Genomic DNA, 26,605 nt, shown 5'->3' with positions numbered 1-26,605 from the left:
TCTATGAAAATTTAGTCCTTGTGGATTTTTTGGGTCACAGAGATTATTAGGAGCATGTGCGTCATGCTGGTTTTTACAATGAAACAAGTGTCAGAATTCTTGTTTTTCTGGCGTGACCGCGAGGGTAATACATGAATTCTGACACAAGTTTCTTAGAATTAGTATGACACCTGCGAGTGTAATAATTTCATTAAATTCATCAGGGCTCCACTTTAAAAAGTGCGTTGATTGCAACCACCGTCTCAGAAATTCACAAATGTCGAATGTCATCAACGATCTTAAGCTATGACGTCATTCCGACCTAAGTCACAATAAGACTTGAATGATATCAACAATACACTGGTGATCTTGAACTGATATTTGCACTTTTGCACATACCATTTTTATCAACTTGTAATAAATTGCCATATAATTCGTATGAATTATGGAAGAAATTGAATTTCATATCTTGGTTGCAAAGTCGTAACACATACAAAGACCCCGGGACTGTTGGCAGCTATTGGTGAGTGGACACAGGTGAGTGGACACAGGTGAGTGGACACAGGTGAGTGGACACAGGTGCAGTGTACACGATCTAGCAGCTATATACAACATCCTGTTCAGACTACTTACACAGGTGACACTCGGCATGGCTGCAGGGACAGTAGACACAGGGCTAGCACAATTCTACCCACAACTTTAACGGCCTTACATTCCACTCCAATGGAAGCAGCCAATTATTGGAGAGAGAGAGTATTGTTTTACGCCTCTTTTAGCAATACTCCTGCAATAACAGAAATGGGCTCTCACATTGTACCTATGTATGGAATCGAACCCAGATCTTCAGCATGATGAACGAACGCTTTAACCAGTGGGCTATCCCAGTCTTGGAAGGAAGATCCATTAGTAGTTAATGACCACAAGAAGTCACAGTTATGGACATTTATTACCGTATTCGATGTAATAAGTGCCCTGCCCTAATAAGCACCCACTGCGATATTTGCTTGTATATTGGCTAGTGAACAATCCCAATTAGCATACCCTTCCGATTGATCAATGTACACAAGACATTTATTCGTGTAAAATATGTGTGTTATATCCTTAATTATGGGAAATTAAATTCTGGAAAAAAAATTTTTCACCAAAATAATATTCTAATAAGAGCCCCCATTTCTAATTTTGAGAGCGCCCTGGGTTTCTTATTATGTCGAATATGGTATATATTTTTTCAGCTCTCAATTTAGTTTCACTAACCATATTCATTATTTATTTTAACAGAATTTACATGCGATTGTGACTGCAACTTCCAAGGCACAAAACGTTAATTCAAGGCCTTTTTTAAAACAGGCCTCAAATTTTAAGGCCTTTTGCAGCCTGTGCGAACCCTGTGTCAGATTGGCCTCTTTTAGTCTTTAGTCCGAGTGCACTGGATGATGGAAGAGGGAAGAAATACTATACATGATGAATAGTGCTTGCACAAGATGGTGGTGAGATGATACAATTAAAAACTTTTCCCTCAACATTTTAAATATGAATATGATACAGACAATATTCACCTTGACACATACAGCAGTCATATGTCATGTCATAAGTGACACATCTTCATGAGGCAAGGGATTTTACTGACTATAAATGTCCAGTTTCCACCCTTGCCAAACTAGACTGGAATTATGGAGTTATATTTTGGCTGGACTAATGAGTTTATGCTTAGTCCAATCAAATTCGCTTTACAAAACCAACACATGGTTTGTAAACTGCCTTGCAGATTTCGGTCGATTGCAGGATTCGGGGCGTCAACAGATCTTCTCCAAATCCTTTTATGTTTTTAATAAGTGTGCTCACACATGATTTAAAGCACTTTGCGAAGTAAGACACATTTTGATGCAATATACATCTTAATTATCGATCAGATCATCTTCACTGGGCACTGCCATTTTGTTTTAAGCAAATGCAAGTGATATCTTAGGTGGAATCTGATTGGTCAATAGGGACATAACTTGTAATAGTCACTGCTGGCGCTACGGTCAAACCAGAGATTCCAGCCTAGTTCGACAAGGGTAGGAACTGGACTTTTTAGAGTCAGTTAACTCCCTTGCCTCGGAAAGATGTAAGTGACCCCACCCCACCCCACCCCACCCCACCCCACCCCACAACACCTCACCCTTGTTCTTTTGACATGATATATCATGATTCACAGCAGTCGTATCCAGTGTGAAATATTCCCCACATCCTAGAGATGTGAAGCTTAAAACAGAGCACAGCCTCTCTTGATTATTGCACACAAAGCCCATGACAGCTCTTGGAAGTATGGCTCGATACCCATGGAGTTATCTCCCTGATATGACGGAGTTATCTCCCTTACATGAAGGTAACACCAGTAACTATGTGACATGCTTGGTGATGAATGTGGTCATCTGTTGCTATCTGTGGATCACGTGGGACTAAATGATATCCGTAAATCTACCACAAATCATATATATTAGATATCTTTTGGTAAAAGTATATACAGTCTCTTTACTAAAATCTGAAACAGCCGATCTAAGACAGGGAGCTAAAGCGTTGCAGTGGTTTTCACATAGTTACTCCAGTGACAGAAACACTCTCAATACACAAACAAACTTGCCATTTGGATAGGTGACTTCTATTGTATGTCTGAATATGGAAACAAGCAACATAGCAATGACTTCAGTTCAATGTGTCCAACACATAGTTAGTATCTGATCTTATAAATCTTAAAAGGGATGGACATTGAACTGATTAACCTCAATTTGAAAAGAATAATTCAAATTTTTTTATGGGATGTATCTCATAATTAAGATTAACAATGCCACATAATTATGTAAGGCTTGTTCCACAAAGCAATCTTAGCGCTACGACTATCGTATGGAAGCTATGATGGTGTAAGTACAACAACTGCTGAAGTCAATGTTAGAGTATGGGAGTTACGAAGATTTAATAACTACTACTGTCGCAAGTCAATGTTAAAATATGGGAGCTACAATGGTTTAAGGACCACGATGGCTGCAAGTCAATGTTAGAGTTTGGGAGTTACGAAGGTTTAATAATTACTACTGTCGAAAGTCAATGCTAAAATATGGGAGCTACGATAGTTTAAGGACTGCAACTACCGAAGTCAATGTTAAAGTTTGGGAGTTATGAAGGTTTAATAATTACTACTGTCGAAAGTCAATGCTAAACTATGGGAGCCACGATGGTTTAAGGACTAGGATGGCTGCAAGTCAATGTTAAAATTGGGGAGTTACGAAGGTTTAAGCACAACTGTTGCAAGTGAATGGTGAAATATGGAGTTCCAATGGTATAAGCACTACGAGGTAAGTCAAGGTAGTGAGTGAGTGAGTGAGTATGGTTTTACGCCGCTTTTACCAATATTCCAGCAATATCACGGCGGGGGGACACCAGAAATGGGCTTCACACATTGTACTCATGTCGGGAGTCGAACCCGGGTCTTCAGCGTGACGAGCGAACGCTTTAACCACTAGGCTACCCGACCGCCCCTTAAGTCAAGGTAGAAATTGATGGTCATGATGGTCACGATGGTCTGAGCAAACAGTTTACTTTGTGAAACAGGCCCTTTACAATCATTTCCGTGAGAGTGCTATTCAATCATTGACTAAGGAGTAGAACTATTTGAGTTAGGGTGATATGTCAGGGTATGAGAAACACTTGGAATCTTCTATCACAATACGTCAGCTTCCGACTGACATGATCTGCTGTCTGGGAGATCCATCACAAGCGTTGCTTTGATATTAACGGTACACGGAAAGGGCTGCCATCACAACTCGTACAGCTCATCATCGGCTTTGCGGGCATTGTCTATTGAATCCTGCACACGGCGGGACTGGGTGTGGCTGCGGATCACGAGCACGGGGGAGTGGGGGTCTTCAAACGAGATGCTCCGCTGTCGCTCTGGGGGGGTTCGGCGGAAGGCGGACAGTGGGTTAGGGTCTTCCATCCCTTCAAGGAACCTGGCAACAGAGACATGGATACCGTTACCATAGCTACAGAGACTATCTGGTTACCATGGTTACAGACCAGCTTGATGATTGGAGGATTATGTGCTTTACAGAGTGATTGATGAAGTTATGATATTTGAAATTGATGCAATGATGTTGGAAAACAACCCTATTCACATGAAATATGAACAAAATGATGAAGCAATGAACAATGAACATGAAGCTGGCCATTTATATGGCATATTGTTATAACAAATGTATTGACAGGATTAGAACATTGTCAGTAGTAATCTGTGCACTGATGGTAGTGATGATACTGATAGCAGCCCAAAACACAACTGTCTGGTATCTATCTCAAGTCTAAAAATTGTAAACAGTTCTGTAAACGTGGTTGGTTGGTTTGTTTGTTGTTTAACGCCGCACTCAGCAATATTCCAGCTATATGACGGCGGTCTGTAAATAATTGAGTCTGGACCAGACAATCCAGTGATTGACATCATGAGCATCGATCCACGCAAATTGGATATGAAGTGAGGTGAGCTAAAACTTGTGGGAATTAATGTCACGTTTAAGATTATTGAACCTATATTGCAATGTGCATGCATGTGTGTGCATGCATGTGTGTGCATGTCTGCTTGTACTAGTCTGATCTTACGCTAGCCTATTGAGATACCTTCTGACAGGTTTAACATGGACACTTGTCCAGACTAATGCAGGTTTTATAGTGCTTGTTGATGGAGAAACCATGCCGCAGTTTAACATGAATACCCCACTCAGTCACAGTATACTTAGCCGACCAGTCCTAGTTTTAATCCCTTAATGCCAAACTCCATGCAGGGTAACAATAAGTACCATTTTTTAATGTCTTTGGTGTGACAGCCTGGGGCCGACCTGTTGCTCTCAGGGCAGACACTCTATCCCTAGACCACGGAGGTGGTCAGAGGTGATGTGAATGCTATGTGTGTCGATATGAAGTGAACGCAGTATAGATAATAAGTGAACGCTGTGTTGATACAAAGTGAATGCTGTGTTGATATGAAGTGAACACAGTATAGATAATAAGTGAACGCTGTGTTGATATAAAGTGAACGCTGTGTTGATATGAAGTGAACGCTGTGTTGATATGAAGTGAATGCTGTGTTGATATGAAGTGAACGCAGTATAGATATGAAGTGAACGCTGTGTTGATATGAAGCAGCTGTATGTCGATATGAAGCAGCTGTTGGTCGATATGAAGCAGCTGTATGTCGATATGAAGCAGCTGTGTGTCGATATGAAGCAGCAATGGCAAAAGCAAGGATGTGTCAGTACTGCCATCATCAAATCTTTTACACAACAATAAAGTGATCTTCAAACAAAACATGGTTAGAAACCTGCAGAAAACAAAATCTGACACAAAAGCAGATTCTATGGCAAAAAAGCAAGCATATGGTGCCATGAGACAGGGGAGACAACTTACGTGACGAGGGACAACAGCACAAATGTTAAACCATCACCTGCATTCTCTCCCCTGCTGGGTCGTGTCTCTGGCACAACCTCCACGCACCTGCACCGTGGCGACTGCATTCACCGCAGAGTTGTGTCACTTCTAACAGACGAGCCCAGCAGAAGAGAGAACATGAGTTGCCAAGGTACCCACAAGCAGACTAGCTACTGTATACCAACACATAAGACACACAGGTTGCGCACCTCCGTGACGAGACACGAAGTAGCTGACACATTCAAGTATCAAACTAAAAATATCTTCTCATATATATAGTCATTAAGTTCCCAGAAAATACATCATTCCGAACCATATATTTCTATGTTTCTGAATCAAAGAGTGTGTGTGGTAATAGCCTTAAATTGGAGTGTGCATATAATATAATAAACCAATATTGCCAGCAGACAGTATACTGAATTCTCTCTTGACACTTGTGTAATTAACCTCATACTGCCGCCAGTTGTCTCCCGTCTAATCAGTGTATTGTCTAATACATCCCAGCCCATACCTGGTGTCTCCCCTGCTCTAATGTGTTGCCCCAATACTGAATGCTAATAGTGGCCTGCCTGTGAGTTGTCTCCCCTGCTCTAATGTGTTGCCCCAATACTGCCTGCTAATAGTGGCCTGCCTGTGAGTTGTCTCCCCTGCTCTAATGTGTTGCCCCAATACTGCATGCTAATAGTGGCCTGTCTGTGAGTTGTCTCCTCTGCTCTATTGTATTGCCCCAATACTGCCTGCTAATAGTGGCCTGCCTGTGAGTTGTCTCCCCTGCTCTAATGTGTTGCCCCAATACTGCATGCTAATAGTGGCCTGTCTGTGAGTTGTCTCCTCTGCTCTATTGTATTGCCCCAATACTCAGTAACTGCCTGTGAATTATGTCCTGCCTGTGAGTTGTCTCCCCAGCTCTAGTGTATTGCCCCAATACTACCTGCATGTGAGTTGTCTCCCCTGCAATAGTGTATTGCCCCAATACTACCTGCATGTGAGTTGTCTCCCCTGCAATAGCGTATTGCCCCAATACTGCCTGCTAATAGTTGCCTGCCTGTGAGTTCTCTCCCCTGCCACAAATATATTGCCCTAACACTGTCATTGAGTTGTCTCCCCTGCCACAAGAATATTGCTTGTGAGTTGTCTCCCCTGCCACTAGTATATTGCCTGTGAGTACCTTGGCGGCTTTATGAAAAGATGACTCTAACATCTAACACTCGGTGTCTGGGTCAGGGTGCAGCTCATAGCGGGACCCCAATGCCTGTACCTCTGACTGGTCCTTGGGCGGTCGCTGTGCACTGAAATACAATACAACAGTTACCTCCCTTCCTCTCCATATGAACCAACTTCATATACCTTGTAATGTGCATGAGCTCACCCTCAAGTAATGTGCAGAAACACACTGTCTTATCTCTTTCTTCCTTCACACACCTTCCTTCAGACACTGAAACTCACACTGCGTGTTTGTAACACCCTGAAACTCACACTTCGTGTTTGTAACACCCTGAAACTCACACTTCGTGTTTGTAACACCCTGAAACACACACTTCATGTTTGTAACACCCTGAAACACACACTTCATGTTTGTAACACCCTGAAACACACACTTCATGTTTGTAACACACTGAAACACACACTTCGTGTTTGTAACACACTGAAACACACACTTCATGTTTGTAACACACTGAAACACACACTTCGTGTTTGTAACACCCTGAAACACACACTTCATGTTTGTAACACACTGAAACACACACTTCGTGTTTGTAACACCCTGAAAAATACACCTCATGTTTGTAACACACTCCCCACCTCTCACAGACCGTAACACACTCCCCACCTCTCAAAAACCATAACTCACTTCCCACCTCTAAAACACTGTAACACACAGGCCACTCCCCCCACCCCATCACACAATCCCCAATCCCGTCAGTCACACTTTCCAGTCTCGTCACACACAATCCCCCATCCCGTCAGTCACACCCCACCCTGTCAGTCACCCTCCCCCACCCCTCACCCCCACCCCATCACACAATCAGCCCACCCCATCACACAATCAGCCCACCCCATCACACTCCCCCTCCCCGTCACACTCACCCTCCCCGTCCCACACTCACCCTACTCAATCACACTCTCCCCCCACCCCGTCACACAATGCCCCCACCATGTCAGTCACACTGAACCCACCCCGTCACACACACCAGCATACATGAATAGTGGCCCTACCACAGTGAAGTCCTGCAGCCAGCCCAGCCCCACTCCAACAAACAGTACATGCAGCAGGGATGTATCCAGAATTCCTAACTAAGTCCTCCAGTCGGGCATGGAGAGAGCGACATGTAATACTGTTTAAACTTGGGATTATTTACAAGCCTCATCCCCTCTGTTGGTCCTGGTGTTATTGAAATACAAGTCACCTTGACCATTATTGGCCTCGATTTAGCTATATCAAACATGCACCAGTGCAACCTATTACTGAAAAATACATTCTAACATTTATATCTACATGCACCAAGTGCACGACAAAATCTTTCAAACTTGTCCACACAACATCTATTTTGGAACACATTCAGTACCTCTTAGGTTTATTTACCATACATCAACGATCCCCGTACCGAGTAATGATCATGCTCTTTGGGGCTTGGTGTCATCACACCGCGGGCACGTCAAGATTATGTGTACATGTTGAGACATTGATCAATTTATGGGACTGGATTTGTCTAGTGCAACCCAATCGCATTAATATCAGTTCTCACTGCCGCTAAACAAAGATCTTAGGGCATCCCATTAAGGGTCACATCAGAATGACCTTATGCAAACATTGACCAACCACTGTAATTACTAACTAGAAGTCGACATCAGCCAATCAGAAAGCAGCTTTCTTGAGCTTTACGACACTTGTTTCAACCTGGCGACTTCCATTTCAGACTACGCTTGAAAAATATGTTGAACCTGTTCATGATTAAAATTTTGAAAACTGAACAAACATTCCGGAATGTCTAATATATGGTTGAGATTGTATGGCAGTGCTTCCCACGTACTGTGCAACGCCTCCTCCGTTCAAATCTTTATCCTATGGAAGTGAGATAGACAATAATTTTTTATGGAATCAGTCATAAGGGCCGTAACTGTCGTTCAGAATACCCCGTGTTAAAGTTTTCAAGGTTGCATGATTAGAAAACACATTCCGACTGTCACTTTCATGATCTGGTAAGCGACGCTTTAGTTGATCAGATGAAAGGTCGTTCTGACATGACCTGTAATGGGATGTCCTCATATCTTTGTTTAGCGAAAGCGAGAACTAAGAACTGATTTAAATGAGACTGACATGCACCTGTACAGGTTAAATCAAGTTCCTTAAATCAAGCCCTGCCTTGGACCAAGCCATCATTTTAGTGATCATAACCATATCGAAAGGAACTGGAAATGTTTTGTTCCTGAGTGGGAATATTTACTGACATTGGCTACAGACTCGGGTTAGACTATTGGCCTCTGAGGAAGTCTAGATAAATCCCTTTGGTCCAAGAATACACTCACAAGGCATCAAATCATGCATGGCTATCACCAAAAGAAATGTTATAACAATTAAAAATTGCAAGCCGACCTCAACCATCTGACTAAATCTGTTTGATCTGAGGTGTGGTGAGGTGAGATTGGGTTTAACGTCGCGTCCAACATGTCGAAGATTATTGCACTTATATAGCGACGTGCATGCACATGTGTGTGTGGCTGCTTGTACTAGTCCGGACTGATGGCGATTTATAGTGGTAGCCCACTGAGATACCATGCCGCAGTTTAACATGAATACCCCACTCAGACACAGTATACTGACTCCGAGCCGACTAGTCCTTGTTTTAGCCCCTTAATGCCGAGCGCCAGACAGGGTAACAACAAGTACCATCTTTAAACGTCTTTTGGTATGACGCGGCCGGGGACCGAACCCCGGACCTTCCGCTCTCCAGGCGGACGCTCTACCACTAGACCAGGGATGTTTGATCTGAGCTGCTACACTGAGCCTTTACTACACCTGCTTCCTCAGGTCATCACCTTGATCACTGTAGATGTGTGTACAAATCCTTCAACATTTGTGTCAAATGAAACCAAGATTTGTTAATTCATTTGTTGCTTAACGCTGCACTCAGTAATATTCCAGCTATATGACGGCAGTCTCTTAATAATCAAGTCTGGACCAGACAATCAAGTCTGGACCAGACAATCCAGTGATTGACATCATGAGCATCGATCCACGCAATTGGGATATGATGACATAGTCACATACATCAACCAAGTCAGTAAGTCTGACCACCCGATTCCGTCAGTCACCTCTTACGACAAGCATAATCACCTTTTATGCCAAGTATGGGTTGCTGAAGACCTATTCTACCCCAGACCTTCACGGGTCACTGAAACTTAGATGGGGAGGCACATCTTCCCGAGGCAAGGATGTCAACTGACTATAAAAGTCCAGCTTCCACCCTAGCCGAAATAGGAACGAGCCTATGCATACTCCAATCAAAATAGTGTAACAAACTAGACAGACGGTTTTCAAACAATATGGATTTCAACGTGCAGATTTCGGTTGACTGCAGGATTTGCAAAGCATGTGTACCGTCAACTGGGCCTCGACAGATATTTTCAACTCTTTTCATGTTTTCTATCAATGTGCTAAGGAGATTTGACGCACTTCGCGGCATACTGACTCCGAGCCGACGAGTCCTTGTTTTACTTTTAGCCCCATAAAGCTGGGCGCCAGGCAGGATAACAATGAATACCATCTTTTAACATCTTTTGGTATGCCGTGCATGAGTGTGTGTGTCCAGGACTGTGTTCCTGTTAACAAGGGGAGATAGGATTGTGTTCCTGTTAACAAGGGGAGGCAGGACTGTGTTCCTGTTAACAAGGGGAGGCAGGACTGTGTTCCTGTTAACAAGGGAAGGCAGGACTGTGTTCCTGTTAACAAGGGGAGGCAGGACTGTGTTCCTGTTAACAAGGGAAGGCAGGACTGTGTTCCTGTTTACAAGGGGGGGCAGGACTGTGTTCCTGTTAACAAGGGAAGGCAGGACTGTGTTCCTGTTTACAAGGGGGGGCAGGACTGTGTTTCTGTTAACAAGGGGAGGCAGGACTGTGTTCCTGTTAACAAGGGGAGGCAGGACTGTGTTAGGAGGCAGGACTGTGTTCCTGTTAACAAGGGGAGGCTGAACTGTGTTCCTGCTAACAAGGGGAGGTATCCTGTGTTTCTGTTAACAAGGGGAGGCAGGACTGTTCCTGCTAACAAGGGGAGGCAGGACTGTTCCTGCTAACAAGGGGAGGTATCCTGTGTTTCTGTTAACAAGGAAAGACATGACAGCAGTGCTCACCTTGCATTCTGTTCCATCTTGGACACATTGGTCTTGAGCTGAGCTATTGTGCTGTCGTATTTGTTCAGGAAGTCCATGCCCGACACATCAGATTTACTTGTCTTAGCATCTTTCTCTGGGTTGGAAACTGAGCGGTCCCGGTCAGACACGACGATGAGGTCCTTAGGAACTGTCTTCTCATTGTCTGCAGTCAGGGGAATCAGCAGGTGCTCACGAAGAAACAGGCTGTCATTGGTCCACATCTTGTTCTCACGCTTAATCTGCTCCACCTGCAACACACGTCGGCCATTCAGTTTTGTTGTAGACCATATGCATAAAGGCTGGATAACTACACATATATACACATGATACAACTAGCACTTGTTTTTGTCCTAGACTGTACAAATGTCCTTTTGATAACTATACATACATACAACTGCAACTTGTTTTTGTCCTAGACTGTACAAATGTCCTTTTGATAACTACACATACATACAACTACCACTTGTTTTTGTCATACTGGACCCGTGAAGATTTCGGGGTAGAACAGGTCCTCAGCAACCCATACTTGCCGTAAAAGGCGACTATGCTTGTCGTAAAAGGCGACTAACAGGATCGGGGGGGCAGGCTCGCTGACTTTGTTGTTGCATGTCATTGATCCCAATTGCATGGATCGATGCTCATGATGTCAATCACTGGATTGTCGATTATTTACAGAAAGCCGTCATATAGCGGGAATATTGCTGAGTGCGGCATTCAACAACAAACAAACACACAAAATTTTGTCAGGCTGCATAAATGTCCTTTTGAAAACTTCACATACATACAACTGCCACTTGTTTTTGTCCTAGACTGTACCCATATCCTCTTGATAACTGCACTTCTGATCTGCACATAAGTGCAACTGCAACTAACTTTTGCTTCAGACTGTATGATTGACCTCCTGATAACTGCACTATAAATAACACACATACGTCACTGATACCTGCACTACCTGCATCTGTCAGCTGACTCACCGATGATACAGGGAGCTTATCACGGGTCAACAGTCGTGTAAACAATGAAGGTTCAAACTGTATTTACAGCGTTAGAAACTAACAGTTTTCGTCCACTAGTCCTTATATGATAACATATAGAAAAACCCGTAAAAATGGCAATTTTCTACTAGTCCTTATGAAGACCTTTACCGTTGGGCAGTTTGGCAAAGACTATAGCACTAATGCCAATTTCTAACCCTGAATCAAAGCAATTCAGTGACCATCTTCACGAGGCAAGGCAGTTATAGACTATAATGAAAGTCCAGTTAACACCCTTGCTGAACTAAGTGGAATTATGGAGTCATATTTTGACTGGACAAACGAGAGTCTTTGCATAACGAAATCGACATCCCGTTCATAAACAACATGCTGTCTGCAGTGCATATTTCGGTTGATTGCAGAATTGGCAGAGCATGTGTACCGTCAACAGATGTTTTTCAAATCTTTTCATGTTTTTAATCAAGGTGCTATAGTGATGCACTTTGCAAGTTTTTATTTCTATAGATCTTGATTATCAATCTGATCGTCTTGACGGGGCGCTGCCATTTTCATTGAAGCAAATGCAAGTAATATGAGAGGTAGAATCTGATAAGTCAATAGGAGGGACATAAAAGGCAAAAGCCACTGGTGGCACTGCAATCGAGCCCAGAAATTCCAGCCTAGTTCGACAAGGGTGGAAACTGGATGGGAAGATGTTCTGTGACTAGGCTTGTGTCTAGTCAAACGCATCTTAGTCTAGTGGCGAGTGGGGATGTCGTCTTATATTGCAACACATTCTTAATATTGATACTGTTTCAATAAAACATTTATGCCAAATTAATTTTTAAAATTCAATGCCAGAGAAACGTTTACACTTATTATGATTACCATAGTTAGGTGACAACGAGAAGGCAGAAATTCAATCATTAATATTAATGGATCCCATAGTTAATATTTTGAATTAAATTTATTAATTGCAGGTTTACATAGGTTATTTTCATCTATAAATCAAAGTAAAGTCATCTTATTTAAATTTATTTATCTGCAAAATATGAAATCCAAATGGAGCCAAGAACAACGCAAAATTTCAGGCTGGTGCGGAAGCAATATAGACTTGCCAAATCATTCCAGAATAGAGTTGGAATCCTTTCTGGTCTGGGTGAGGTGGGGTAAAATGAGATTTAACGTTGCGTTCAAGATTATTGCCTTTATATAGCGATGTGCATTGTATATGTGTGTGTGTGTCTTCATGTACTAGTCCGGGCAGATAGTGCTAGCTCACTGAGATACCATGCCACAGTGTACATGAATACCCCATTCAGACACAGTATACTGACTCTGAGCTGACCAGTCCTTGTTTTAGCCCCTTAATGTCGAGCGTCAGGCTGGGTAACAAGTCTTTTAACGTCTTTTGGTATGATGCAGACGGGGATCAAACCCCGAACTTTCCGTTCTCTGGGCGGATACTCTACCATGGAGGCAGTCCCTAGGGTCTGGGGAACAGACTAGTCATATCAGGGTATGTAAGTTTACTGTGATGCTGTACTGCAGGTCTGGTATGTCTGTTAAACCCTTGACAGAGGCATGGCTGACCTACCCGAACTACGTTGTCTGAGGAATCAGTACACAACAAACAAAAAACAGTCTGGTCATAGAGTCAGTAGGATCAGTGGATTGACTGTACTGCAGGTCTGGTATGTCTGTCAAACCATTGACAGAGGCATGGCTGACCTACCCGAACTACGTTGTCTGAGGAATCAGTACACAACAAACAAAAAACAGTCTGGTCATAGAGTCAGTAGGATCAGTGGATTGACTGTACTGCAGGTCTGGTATGTCTGTCAAACCCTTGACAGAGGCATGGCTGACCTCCCCGAACTACGTTGTCTGAGGAATCAGTACACAACAAACAAAAAACAGTCTGGTCATAGAGTCAGTAGGATCAGTGGATTGACTGTACTGCAGGTCTGGTATGTCTGTCAAACCCTTGACAGAGGCATGGCTGACCTACCCGATTTACGTTGTCAGAGGAATCAGTACACAACAAACAAAAAACAGTCTGGTCATAGAGTCAGTAGGATCAGTGGATTGACTGTACTGCAGGTCTGGCATGGCTGACCTAACCGATTTACGTTGTCAGAGGAATCAGTACACAACAAACAAAAAACAGTCTGGTCATAGAGTCAGTAGGATCAGTGGATTGACTGTACTGCAGGTCTGGTATGTCTGTCAAACCCTTGACAGATGCATGGCTGACCTACCCGATTTACGTTGTCAGAGGAATCAGTACACAACAAACAAAAAACAGTCTGGTCATAGAGTCAGTAGGACCAGTGGCTTGACCTCATATGACCTCATGACCTTGAATGTCTCACTGGTTTGTTTGTGTGTTTGTTTGGTTTGTTTTTTTTGTTTAACGCCGCACTCACCAATATTCCAGCTATACGACAGCGGTCTGTAAATATTTGAGTCCGGACCAAACAATCATGGGTATCCATCCATGCAATTGGGATCGATGACATGCATCAACCAAGTCACCGACCCTGACCACCCGATCCCGTTAGTCTCCTTTTACGACAAGCATAGTCGCCTTTAGCGGCAAGCATGGGTTGCTGAAGACCTATTCTACCCCGGATCTTCACGGGTCATGTCTCACTGGTGTAAATCCCATCTTTTGAACAGTCACTTGATTTATGTTGTTTTTTTGTTGGCCATCTGTCATCCAACAGTCAATACAACATCACACGTGTGTTTCAGACATCATCATGCCTCTGGCTCACGGACTTGTGAATTAATCAACATCTATCAGACCCAGCTGTTTTTCCACTGTTTGGATTCCCACTCCTCGTGTTATGACAGAAACCGGTTCAAACTTTTTTCCACCTACAGAAATAAGCGCATTTGCTTGTAGTTTCCCCAGAGCTACAGATAGGCAGGATGTTTGCGTTAAAGACCCAAAACAAACATTCAAAACCCAATTACTTTTAATTAACTTTCGTGCAGAAACACATGCATTAAATAAAAAACTCAAATGTATAAAAACAGCTCACACAAATACCCAATGAAACTTTGTCAGCATGCGTACAAAGGAGCTAATTTCCAAAACACAATTACGAGCGAATTTACTTTCCCAGTCAAGCCTATGTAAAATTATTTTAGAACAGTTATACACATCTAGAACATTATTTCACCTTTTTTAATCTTTAAATGTTCGCTAATTTGGGGAAAAACCCAATAGAGTGATGATTAGATGAGTGAAAAGATATTGGTTACCCAAAAGAAAAATGTAATAACCCAATTAAAATAGAAAACCGGGAGTAAAAAAACAATTGCTCAAAAAGTTATCTGGAGCTCTGGTTTCACACAAGGTAACAGTATTGGTACAGTCAATATTCCAGAAACAACACAAACAAGTATTTGTCACAGAGTGACGAAATATCCCCCGCCATATACACCATAGTACCAAATATGAAGACAATCCAGCGATTAGTTCTTGAGATATTGTGGCAACACCGTTTTCCAACTCCAAAAACAGATTTGCCTGCTGTGACCTTGAAAATGGGGTCAAGGTCACCAAACCTGACAGGTGTATGCGGTGTCTGTATATACACTATAGTTCCAAATATGAAGACAATCCAGCGATTAGTTCTTGAGATATCGCGGCAACACCGTTTTCTAACTCCAAAAGCAGATTTGCCTGCTGTGACCTTGAAAATGGGATCAAGGTCACCAAAACCGACTGGTGTCTGCGGTGTCTGTATATACACCATAGTTCCAAATATGAAGACAATCGAGAGGTTTAGTTCTTGAGATATCGCGGCAACACCGTTTTCCAACTCTAAAAGCAGATTTGCCTGCTGTGACCTTGAAAATGGGATCAAGGTCACCAAAACCGACTGGTGTCTGCGGAGTCTGTATATACACTATAGTTCCAAATATGAAGACAATCCAGTGTTTAGTTCTTGAGATATCGCGGCAACACCGTTTTCCAACTCCAAAAGCAGATTTGCCTGCTGTGAACTTGAAAATGGGGTCAAGGTCACCAAAACCTACTGGTGTCTGCGGTGTCTGTATATACACCATAGTTCCAAATATGAAGACAATCTAGTGTTTAGTTCTTGAGATATCGCGGCAACACCGTTTTCCAACTCTAAAAGCAGATTTGTCTGCTGTGACCTTGAAAATGGGATCAAGGTCACCAAAACCGACTGGTGTCTGCGGAGTCTGTATATACACCATAGTTCCAAATATGAAGACAATCCAGTGTTTAGTTCTTGAGATATCGCGGCAACACCGTTTTCCAACTCTAAAAGCAGATTTGTCTGCTGTGACCTTGAAAATGGGATCAAGGTCACCAAAACCGACTGGTGTCTGCGGAGTCTGTATATACACCATAGTTCCAAATATGAAGACAATCCAGTGTTTAGTTCTTGAGATATCGCGGCAACAAACAGGTGGGACGTACGGACGGACGTACGGACGTGAATACTATATCCCCCGCTTCGCGCTTTCGTGCGGTGGGGGATAAAAACTGGTTGGTGGTCAGAACTCATTCATACAAAAATCACTTGGCTTTTTCACTCCTCCCATATGATTTGAAGATTTAAATTTTGTCGAATTTTAGCCCATTGTAATTATGTAGCCCATAAACACAGGGCCAAAGGCGATTCAAGAAAACTTCCTTCTCAATCACTGTAAAAAACCTCCATATCATTTGGATTGATTTAATCAATACCAAGCACAGTTCAAATAATGAATGTTCGCTTCAGTTAACCTATCCACCTTTAACATGTTTAGAGCAGGTTTTCCACTAGCATGTTAAAATTCTGCAAAGTATTTGACAGAATCCGTGGCAGAAAACTTCAAAGGGTGATTTCCTGTAAGATCAGTACATTTCTGCACTGAGTGGACAGTTCGGGAAAACATTCCACAAACATAGAATCTCGGAATGCAGCAAGGACTGAATCAATGAAATTTGACTGTACTTGTTTTTCGTTATAATCATTCCAGCTGTAGGACAAAAATGCATTTTACTGGATACATTGCACCATTCTAGTAAGGGATGTGAACAAGCTCCTTGATGTGCACAAGTTCCTTCCTTAGTTTTTCAGACATAATGTTTAGCCGCATGACTAACAACAGGAGGTTCTAAAACTCACACATAACAGCTTGTATTATATTCATTCGTTAGTAACCGTAACTTTTAGTTTTCAAAGTTACATGTTTGTTGAAGGATGACCAATGTCTCTGATGAGGTTGTCGCATGCAATCATCATGATTATCAAAGTTCAATTTTTGAAGTCCAATCTTTTATGTTTATGAATTGCTTTGCTGTTCAATTTCCAGGTTTAATCAGATAAAAATGATACAAACATGAACAGAGCAATATTTCTGCTTATTTTTATCCTTATCGCCCTATATTGTAAGCAATTAATCTGTTGTGTGCATCTATATTAGTAGCATGAAACTAACATGTGAATGGGTGTTCTGTAAAATGTATGCGCACCAACTGTCGCAGTGTACTGAAAAAATACATGAAGGTCCTGTAATCTTACACACAAACTATTCTATGAAACCATACACTTTAAAAAGAGTATTGACAAGTATCTCACATCAGCAGGATCAATTGTGAATATGTATTGTGTTGCACAAGCTGAATGTACATTTTCAACATTTAGTCAATTGGAAATATGAATAATTCCATTTTATTCAAGTCGCTGGCAACAGCTGTCTCCAGAATATCCAGTGATATTGAAACGTAAATGACATAGCTTGGAAATATTTTCGTTTAATAATTACAGAATTATTAGTGAATTCCATACTCCAATACTTCCATAATTCAAATCCCTTTTCATGTAAAACACAATTGACATGACGTTCCCTGTCCCCAGTGAGCGCTAACAACCTCTATAGACATGTATAAATAGGCCTAACGGTTCACTGTCATTGACAGTACTTGACCCCGGCGACTGGGAGTGGGAGCTTTCTGAAGCCATCACACGTCTTGTTGCCTTGATTGTGGTCTTGAGTATACCATATACTCACCGAAACGGTGTACTTGAGAGCGATGCCCATCAGGGTGTCGGTGGAGGTAATAATGTGTTTGATGTAACTTGACGACTGGGACTTCATTGGGACTTTCTTCGTCGAAGTGTTGCTTGTCACTGTAGTACCATAACCATACCTGGCTTGACTGCGGACTGACTGACCCAGACCCTGTCGCTCCCCGACCCCGTTCTGAGACATTATCAGCTGAGGTCACACTCTGGTGTCGCAGTAGCCACGCCTACCCCTGCATGTATGTATATCTCTCATTACTCTAGATACAATATGTCATTAGTGAGGTTTAAGTGACATCTTGGCTCGATCAATGCAGCTTCTGGGTCGCCAAAACAGCGCTCTCTGGTGGATGATCCAGACAATTTACTTCCGCTTCCGGCTTCAACAAAGATACGACTGTTCGTACAACAATTTATTACATCTATGACTAATAAATCGACTTCCTGTTACATAACACGATTATCCTTCATAGAGCTGTGTAATTAATTGTCACCGATTAATGCGGATTGTAGAGATTGTAACTGATATCCCGTCGTTAGTTTATGCAAATGTTAGTGTGTTATCTGTGACACCCTCTGCGCGTGAAAGTGAGGATACAAAATATGAGGTGCAAATTTGTCGGGGGTCTCATTGCTCATTCCGAATACGACTTAACACAAGTGTCAAAAGCATTCAGAAAGGGGTGCAATTTAAAGTTATTTTACTGAAAAAAATAAAATAAAATAGTATTTTATTACGCTAACCATTTTTCTTTAAATGTTGAATCTGCTTACCAAATATGATTAAAATTATCAAACAAGGATTTTATCAAACACTGAGTATATCCTCACAAATAGACCCTGAATCATGCCTTACAAAAGGGAGTTGGCAACTTTAAATATGGAGGCTAGGTGTTCTGGCTAAAATCAGCACCAAAATGAGTGAGTGAGTGAGTATGGTTTTCGCTGCTTTTAGCAATATTCCGGCAATATCACGGTGGGGGACACTAGAAATTGGCTTCGCTCATTGTACCCAAGTGGGGAATCGAACCCGGGTCTTCAGCGTGACGAGCGAAAGCTTTAACCACTAGCTTCCCCACCGCCCCACACTTAAATGATCCTTTTAGCAAATGTATTGTTTATAATAATTTATTGTTTGAAACCTAAACGTAAACTTAATTCAAAAGTATAATTTTCAAAACTTCCCCATGTAGCTCAATGTGTATTTGTGCACTCACACCATAATGTATTCATGCCTCCCACTATTATCACTAGCTGTGACGTCCTATGCTTTATGACATCCAAAGTATAACGTTGGCTGTCGCCTAGGACTATGTTTTACTTCTCCCTCTATTGTCACTGTTACATCATAGGCATTATGACGCCACAAATACTACTGTTGTGCGTCGCCTCAGACTACAATTTAAGTTAAAGTTTTCATTACACCTGAAGAGCCGTAACATGAAAAGGGATTTGAATTATGGAAGTATTGGAGTATGGAATTCACTAATAATTCTGTAATTATTAAACGAAAATATTTCCAAGCTATGTCATTTACGTTTCAATATCACTGGATATTCTGGAGACAGATGTTGCCGAAAAGATCTTGTGTGGATAAAGGAGTTTTGACAAGCACGAATATCTGGACTTTTGTATATTTAATACTTATACACCTGATGAAATCCTATATATATATATATATATATATATATATATATATATATACAAAAATGAGGTAAATGTTCACTCGGTGTACATGTAATATATAATAAAATAATAAATTTCACGTTAGTCCATCATCTTCAGTTACACTGAAGAGCTGTCATGAGACATTGAAAGTACTACATGTATGTCTGAAACTGACATAAAGAAGATGATGGACTAACATGGACTTTATTATTTTATTACATATATATTTCATCAACATGTGTGTGTGTGTGCGTGCGTGCGTGCGTGCGTGCGTGCATGTCTTCTACACATTGAGTGACTGCCTTATCCCATAAATAAGCACTATTCCAGCTACATCATTGTATGTGTCATGGTTTCTGGATAAACATCTTCGACACGACAACCCGAAAATTGAATGGGTGAAATAATGTCTTATCCCACAGCCAGCACTGTCCCAACTGTATCATGGCAGTACGTGTTTCTGGATATACACCTGATCTACACTACCCAGACATTGAGTGAGTCAGTGATTGTCTTATCCATAAGTTAGCATTACAGCGCTAGAAATTGGCACTAGTCCTGTAGTCCTTACCAAACTGCCCAATAGTAAAGGTATCCTAAGGACTAGTAGAAATTGGCCCATTTTAAGGGTTTTTCTATATGGTATCATTATAGGGACTAGTGGACAAAAACTGTTAGTTTCTAACCCTGCATTAACCCAAGTATATCAATGCAGTCATAAATAATGCTGTGTCTGACAAATCAGTGTTTGACAGCACTAGCAGGAGATTCTCTGGACATCATTAGAAAAATGAAATTTCATTCCGTTCAACAGAGTGAATTAGACTGAAATTGATTTCTCTTGAAGGTAAAGCCAGATATAAAGGGAGGTTATTCACGGTAGAGGGCGCAACCGTGAGGGGTATATATAGGAATTGTAAACCCCGGGTAGTTTAATCTCTCCTGTGGTGTCACCATTACTCAAGGTCCAAGTGCGAAGGGTATATATAGGGATTGTAAAGCCCAGGTAGTTTAATCTCTCCTGGGGTGTCGCTGTTACAGTGCGGTCTGTTTATTTTATGTTTGTCCTGTGCGTTATGGTTATGAACATTTTCTGTTGTCAGGTGTTGGCGGTCATGCTGCAAGGCAGATGTCGTCACAGTGACGAGTATGGTTCTGAACCACAAAGCATGGATGGTACCTGGTACATGCATGTATCTTCCAGTAAGATGTTACAGTGTCTGTGACTGGCGTGGGTTCTGAAATCATATGGATCCAGGCTAGTGATGCTACTGGTGTTTGTAAAAAGGAAATTCAATGCAGAGTAAATGCCTCGGCGTGTGCCACAGGGGAAGCCACAGGAAGGAAGGACAAGTGGTTCACTGGTAGAAGGCAACACATCCTGTAGAGTTGCATCCAGATGCACGGATGATGAGTTTTGGTTTTAGACATTCAATGTCTGTGGGGGCCTGGTTTGTCAACATGGCTTCCACAGCGGCTATGGTCACCACTGCTGCTGGCCTGTCTCTTAACGATAAGCAGTTCTGCCATGGTATGAATGAATTCCGTTGAACATCAGCTGAGACGAAATGAATATTCTCCACTCCACAAAATTAACAGGACATCTGCAGTTGAATATCAAAACACAACACACGCTGTTGAAGATAGACAATTTTAATTGCCATACGTTACAACCATGTCGTGAGCAAGTTAAAATGTTACAGTTTGTACAAAAATATCACAGTTAAAACCTTCAAATGAAATATCTGCTAAAAAAGATAAAATAAATGCTGGAATTGAAGAACTGTGGAGGGAACGAATGAACAGACAGATGGACAACAACAAACACTTCAATCACCTCCCAATGCTAGTCTCCCTCGTGTACACTAAGCGAGTTAGTGACACTGAACTAGTATCCGGGGAACTGTATCAGGTACAAAGTGTAAGATTCCTGTTACCTATGGCAAACACAAACTATGATTTTTCATTGATTTGGCCCAAAAATTAATCTATTTGTTAGGTTCAACTTTTCAGAATTATTGCCAACAAATTATTGAGGGAGGGGGTGGGGGGGGGGAGAGAGGAGACTGTCCATATGCCGAGACAGATGCTTTGATCAGTGTACATGACTAATATCTGGCGCATCTAACCTTGGAGATACTTCATCAAGTTATCCTGACATTGTTAGTTTAAGGATGTCTGAGGGCTTGTCTGCCGGCCTGTATTGACAGTACATCTATTATCTTTTCCAGTGATGGTAATTTTTCAAATCTAGATGACCTAATCTAACGATCCAATTGAAAAAAGGTCAGTGTGCATTATATTTAACTAGGTACAGTTATTTAATTATTATAACTTTTGTACCAATTTCACATTTTACTACAGACATGTGGAAACCACCTATTGTACAGTTTTGCACAAAACTATAATTAATATTACCTGACTTTTGAAATTATTTAATCCCAAATGGATAAAACAGTCAGCTATAAGAATACAACATTATTTCTAAATGTCAGTGTGCTTATTTTGTAGCAAATGCATAAATGTGGGGATATAAGTATTTCCCTGAATTTCTAACATGCATTGACATTCCACTGAAGACATTATACAGTGCTGCGACGACATGCAGGAAGGTTACAATGCAGTGATGTCCGAGTGACGCTACCATCAATAACTCATGTCGGAAGATATATAAAAACTGTCATAAAATGGAGAATAATTTGCTTTCAGTATGGTATATCACATCGCAACTTGCAATTAGACGTTTAATTTGTGGTTCTCTGCTTCAGACTGGCGATAGACTGACTTAAAATATGTCATGGAATGACAGTTCGAGCGGCACAGTAACCAGGGAACATACCAGCAGACATCCCTGACACAATGCGTTCGGCTGAATGTCAAAGGGAGACTACTCCTCCTCAACATTTTAATCACTGAAATTCAGATGTTGCTTCCAAAAAGTATAAAGGAAAACCTTGTTTCCTTGTGATGGCTGTAAAGTCCCAGAATCTATTGCTGAAGAAGACAACCTCAGACGGGTATGGATAGGGCTGGGACGTTTAACTCGGGTACTCGGGTCCAGGGTATAGGAACCGGGTACCCACAGGATACTCAGATCCATAATTAGTTATGTCATGTATAATATAGTGTTTAATGAAAATAAAACTCCATGGTTACACTACAAGTCACTAAAGTTTGCATTCCTCCTGACGTTTTTGTTGAGTAAAGAAAATGTTTTCAGTCAACAACAGCATATGCATGATTAGATTGTTTATACATGGAGCTCAATAGCTTTTAACAGGGTCTTTGAAAATCAATTCCCAATTGGACATTTTGTACCTTGAGACCTACAACGGTACCTGGGTAGGGTCAAGTAATAGGGGGGTCGGGTTTCCAGAAAGTTAATTTGGACTCATCCCTGCCTAATATGTAGAGGTTTCAAGTTTTTGGTTTGGTTTGGTTTGTTGTTTAACGCTGCAATCAGCAATATTCCAGCTATATGACGGCGGTCTGTAAATAATTGAGTCTGGACCAGACAATCCAGTGATTAATATCTTGAGCATCGATCCACGCTATTGGGATCAATGACATGCATCAACCAAGTCAGCGAGCCTGACCACCCGATCCTGTTAGTCGCCTTTTACGACAAGCATTGTCACCTTTTACGGCAAGCATGGGTTGCTGAAGACCTATTCTACCCCGGAATCGTTTCAAGTGGTCAAGAGGGAAATCAGACTTGGTAGGGGAGGGCGATATGATTTGCAATTAAAAGTATGTTACTTACTGTAGGTTGAATCCTACACACTGAATATTCACAAAATGTTTAGTCGAGATTGAGACATGCTTATAGACTACTCTGATAATGGAGATTCGAACAAGGCTGGACGCATCAGTAAATGATACAGTTGAAATACTGATCTCATTGTCATTATGTTTTATAGAGAAGGGTTCGCAAATGTTGGCATATTGTCTAAGCATTTTGGGACGAGGGAGACATGCATGAATGTTAGCAAGTGTTAGCAGTACATTAGTGGAAGACGTCACATCCTCCTGATGACTGTGAGTGTAATATCGCAACAAGACTAGTTGTAAGTAAAACTGTATCAACCTGAAGCCAGGTTACCATGCATTAGTGTCTGACATTATTTTCCAGACCCTTTTAAACGTAACCATGCTGACATATTTTACAGCAGTTGGTGAATTAATGACACAGCTGAATGAGCATAATACTGTCCACTCAGCAATCACAGCATAATCACATCTGCATGGTAACCAGGTAACCTGACATCAGAAGATGACGGAAACAATACAAAAACACACAAAAAACTTAACACTACAAAAAGGATGACTGTGAATATTGAAAACCACACATGATATATAATGTATACAATACGAGGGGCTCAGCTCAGAGCCTATTACAGACTTCATACCAGTATACTAAACGACTGAGCACTGAGTCACGTCAGTGCTGTGGACACCCTTGGAGCAATGCTTATCCTTGTCTGCAGTGCAGAGGGTGAGTTGAGACTAGAACTATGACTGACAGTTGGAGATGCACATTCTTGTAACCATGGTAACATGACTAAATCCCTGTCAACAGGATAAGAACATTTGTAATGTCGATAAGGTCAAATGTCCAGGACCCATTCCACAAAATATATCTTAGCTCTATGGCTGTCGTAAGTCTATATCAAAGATTGAAGTTACAATGTCGTAAGTCTATGTTTATAGCATTGGAGTAACGATCGTCTTAGCATGCTTAGGGCTGACTGTCGTAGGTCCATATTGAAGGATTGAAGTTACAATGTCGTAAGTCTGTGTTTAAAGCATTGGAGTAACTATCGTCTTAGGGCTGAATGTCGTAAGTCAGTGTTAAAGGATTGAAGTTACAATGTCGTAAGTCTATGTTAAAGCATTGGAGTAATGACCGTCTTAGGGCTGACTGTCGTAAGTCCATCTTAAGGATTGAATATAAAATATCGTAAGTCTATGTTTAACGCATTAGAGCAAAGATCGTCTTAGGGCTGACTGTCGTAAGTCAATATTAAAGGATTGAAGTTACAATGTCGTAAGTCTATGTTTAAAGCATTGGAGTAATGACCTGGTATCTTCTTAGGGCTATGAATGTCATAAGTCAGTGTTAAAGGATTTAAGTTACAATGTCGTAAGTCTATGTTGAAAGTATTGGAGTAACTATTGTCTTAGCACTATGACTGTCATAAATCCAAATTAAAGGATTGAAGTTACAATGTCGTAAGTCAATGTTTAAAGCATTGGAGCAACAATCGTCTTAGCGTAACGACTATCATAAGTCTGTGTATAAAGCATTGGAGCAACAATCATCTTAGTGCTATGACTGTCATAAGTCTGTATAAAAGAGTCCAAGATCGTCCTAGGGTAAAGAAATCCCTGTGGAAAGGGGTCAAGAACCTCATCGGTGACTAAATTGTACAGTCATCTACGCTGTGACTATCAATATGACAGCTCTACATTCATCAATTCTGTGACTATCAACACGACAACCCCAGCTCTATTGATCGATTCTGTACACAGACACACTTGTGACACACTAATGTGACATGCTTGTGACACGTCTCTATTATATATAACCTGAACCAACCCTCTCAAGGAAACACTCACACACTGGTATACTGAGAGTAAGAAATTAGGGAACAGACACAAGGAGAAGTAGGTTAATATGGTTTATATCTCCCCCTTGGAGACTATTGCGAATGAGCGGTTTGGGTTTTACACTGTGTCTACCAATAGTTCATCTATATGACAGCAAGGGGGACACCAAAGATGGCCTTCACTTTGTATCATGTGGGGAACTGAACCTGGGTATTCGAATTGACAAGCTAACACTTTACCTACTGGGTCACCCCACCCCACAGATAATGTAGTGAACACCCTATCTTTATTTGATGGACATTCTTAATTCAGCCAATATCATTTCTTAGTGATCCAGTCAATGACTGAGTAAGTTTTGAATCTCAATGTCATGCAAGTCATGAACGTACACTTAGTGCTGACAAACCAGCTGCAAAACACAATGCTGAACAAAAGTCAAAATGAGCAGTCTGTGCCAAAAACTGTTGCGTCAATTTATCTGAACTCTTTCAATAGATTTAAGGGTATATGAGGGTGATAACATCTGGCCTTTTACCAAAGGCCCAAGTACATTTTACTAGATTTGATCTTCAGAACAGTGACAAAAGTCACAGGCTGATGGTGATTAAAGTTGTCCCCAGTGTAGTACCCAATGGTATAACAGCACATGTATGGTCTCCACACAAAAACTACAAGCAATTTGAATTAACTATCACACTATCACTCACACAACAGCCGTTACATGTACTTAAGATATGAAGGTTGTGGCCCTTCCAAAGGTCATCTGACCTTGTATACACATCTTTGCATACTGCAATGAAACAATTTGATACATTGGTAGTGGTGAGGTTAGTAGTATTAAAGTAGTTGTAAAAGTCGACCTGTAAACATATCTTGCCATAAGACTGTCCAGTACAATGTCACAATGTAAACGTTGCAACACAATGCATAAAACAATGTATAAGTTTGGGCTATGAAAGAAAAACACATAGCCATGTAAAGTGGATACAGAAACGGTAAAGAACACAGTTAATATTGGACCACGATTGAATACGAGATTACGACACTTTGCAGATGGAACTCCAGCGTTGACGGGCTTGTATCCATTGTATAATAATCAACTTCAAGTACGAGATAAACTACTGTGGTATAAAATTTGAGGTAGTCTAACTGTAGATTACATACCTCTTATTTTAATTTGGACCCAAGTACTTGATACAATTCTAATGGCATAACGACAGCTTTTGTTATATGCATCGCGTATGCTATCAACATGCCAATGCTTTTATAAGCAATATTTTTGTGTCAAAAAGGCATGTTAATTTTGAGGTATCGAATTGAGTTAGATACCTGTTTTTAATCTTCAATCAGAATCAAGCATTCTTCACTGTCATGGTAGAATGTTACTACTTATGATGTCCTTATCCAAATTCCACCTCACACCAGACAATGGAGACAAGCCCAGCTGTGGAGATAAGGTGAGTGACTAAACAACGTAACTGATGAACACGAA

At 41.3% G+C, this 26,605-nt stretch overlaps 1 protein-coding gene and 1 long non-coding RNA gene across 3 annotated transcripts; one reads left to right on the top strand and one right to left on the bottom strand.

The window, feature by feature from the left end:
• Positions 1-2,130: 2,130 nt before the first annotated feature.
• Positions 2,131-18,196, bottom strand: LOC124152719 (lysM and putative peptidoglycan-binding domain-containing protein 2-like). 2 transcript variants are annotated; one of them, XM_046525762.2, is made up of 4 exons: positions 17,822-18,196; positions 10,782-11,050; positions 6,602-6,722; positions 3,832-3,965 (listed from the first exon to the last, which is right to left on the bottom strand). In XM_046525762.2, exons 1-3 carry the CDS (start codon positions 18,020-18,022, stop codon positions 6,635-6,637), a joined length of 558 nt encoding a protein of 185 aa, XP_046381718.2. In that variant the 5' UTR covers positions 18,023-18,196; the 3' UTR covers positions 3,832-3,965; positions 6,602-6,634. The 2 variants fall into 2 exon arrangements, with proteins under 2 accessions (XP_046381717.2, XP_046381718.2); XM_046525761.2 differs by lacking the exon at positions 6,602-6,722 and having other exon boundaries at positions 2,131-3,965.
• On the top strand, positions 17,948-22,427 carry LOC124152720. The gene is made up of 2 exons (XR_007220040.1): positions 17,948-18,074; positions 20,607-22,427. It is a non-coding gene; the product is annotated as an uncharacterized LOC124152720 (long non-coding RNA).
• The last annotated feature ends 4,178 nt before the right edge of the window (positions 22,428-26,605 follow it).

The sequence above is a fragment of the Haliotis rufescens genome, unplaced genomic scaffold, assembly GCF_023055435.1.
Source record: "Haliotis rufescens isolate VD_foot unplaced genomic scaffold, xgHalRufe1.0.p SCAF_114, whole genome shotgun sequence".
NCBI lineage: Eukaryota > Metazoa > Mollusca > Gastropoda > Lepetellida > Haliotidae > Haliotis > Haliotis rufescens.
This window is presented reverse-complemented; position numbering and strand designations above follow the sequence as displayed.

Coding starts and splice junctions, on each gene's coding strand:
- LOC124152719 (XM_046525761.2), bottom strand. CDS start 18,022: ATGTCTCAGAACGGGGTCGGGGAGCGACAGGGTCTGGGTCAGTCAGTC. Junction 11,051..17,821: donor CTCTCAAGTACACCGTTTCG/GTGAGTATATGG, acceptor CGTGTGTTGCAG/GTGGAGCAGATTAAGCGTGA. Junction 3,966..10,781: donor AAGATGGAACAGAATGCAAG/GTGAGCACTGCT, acceptor CTCTGTTGCCAG/GTTCCTTGAAGGGATGGAAG.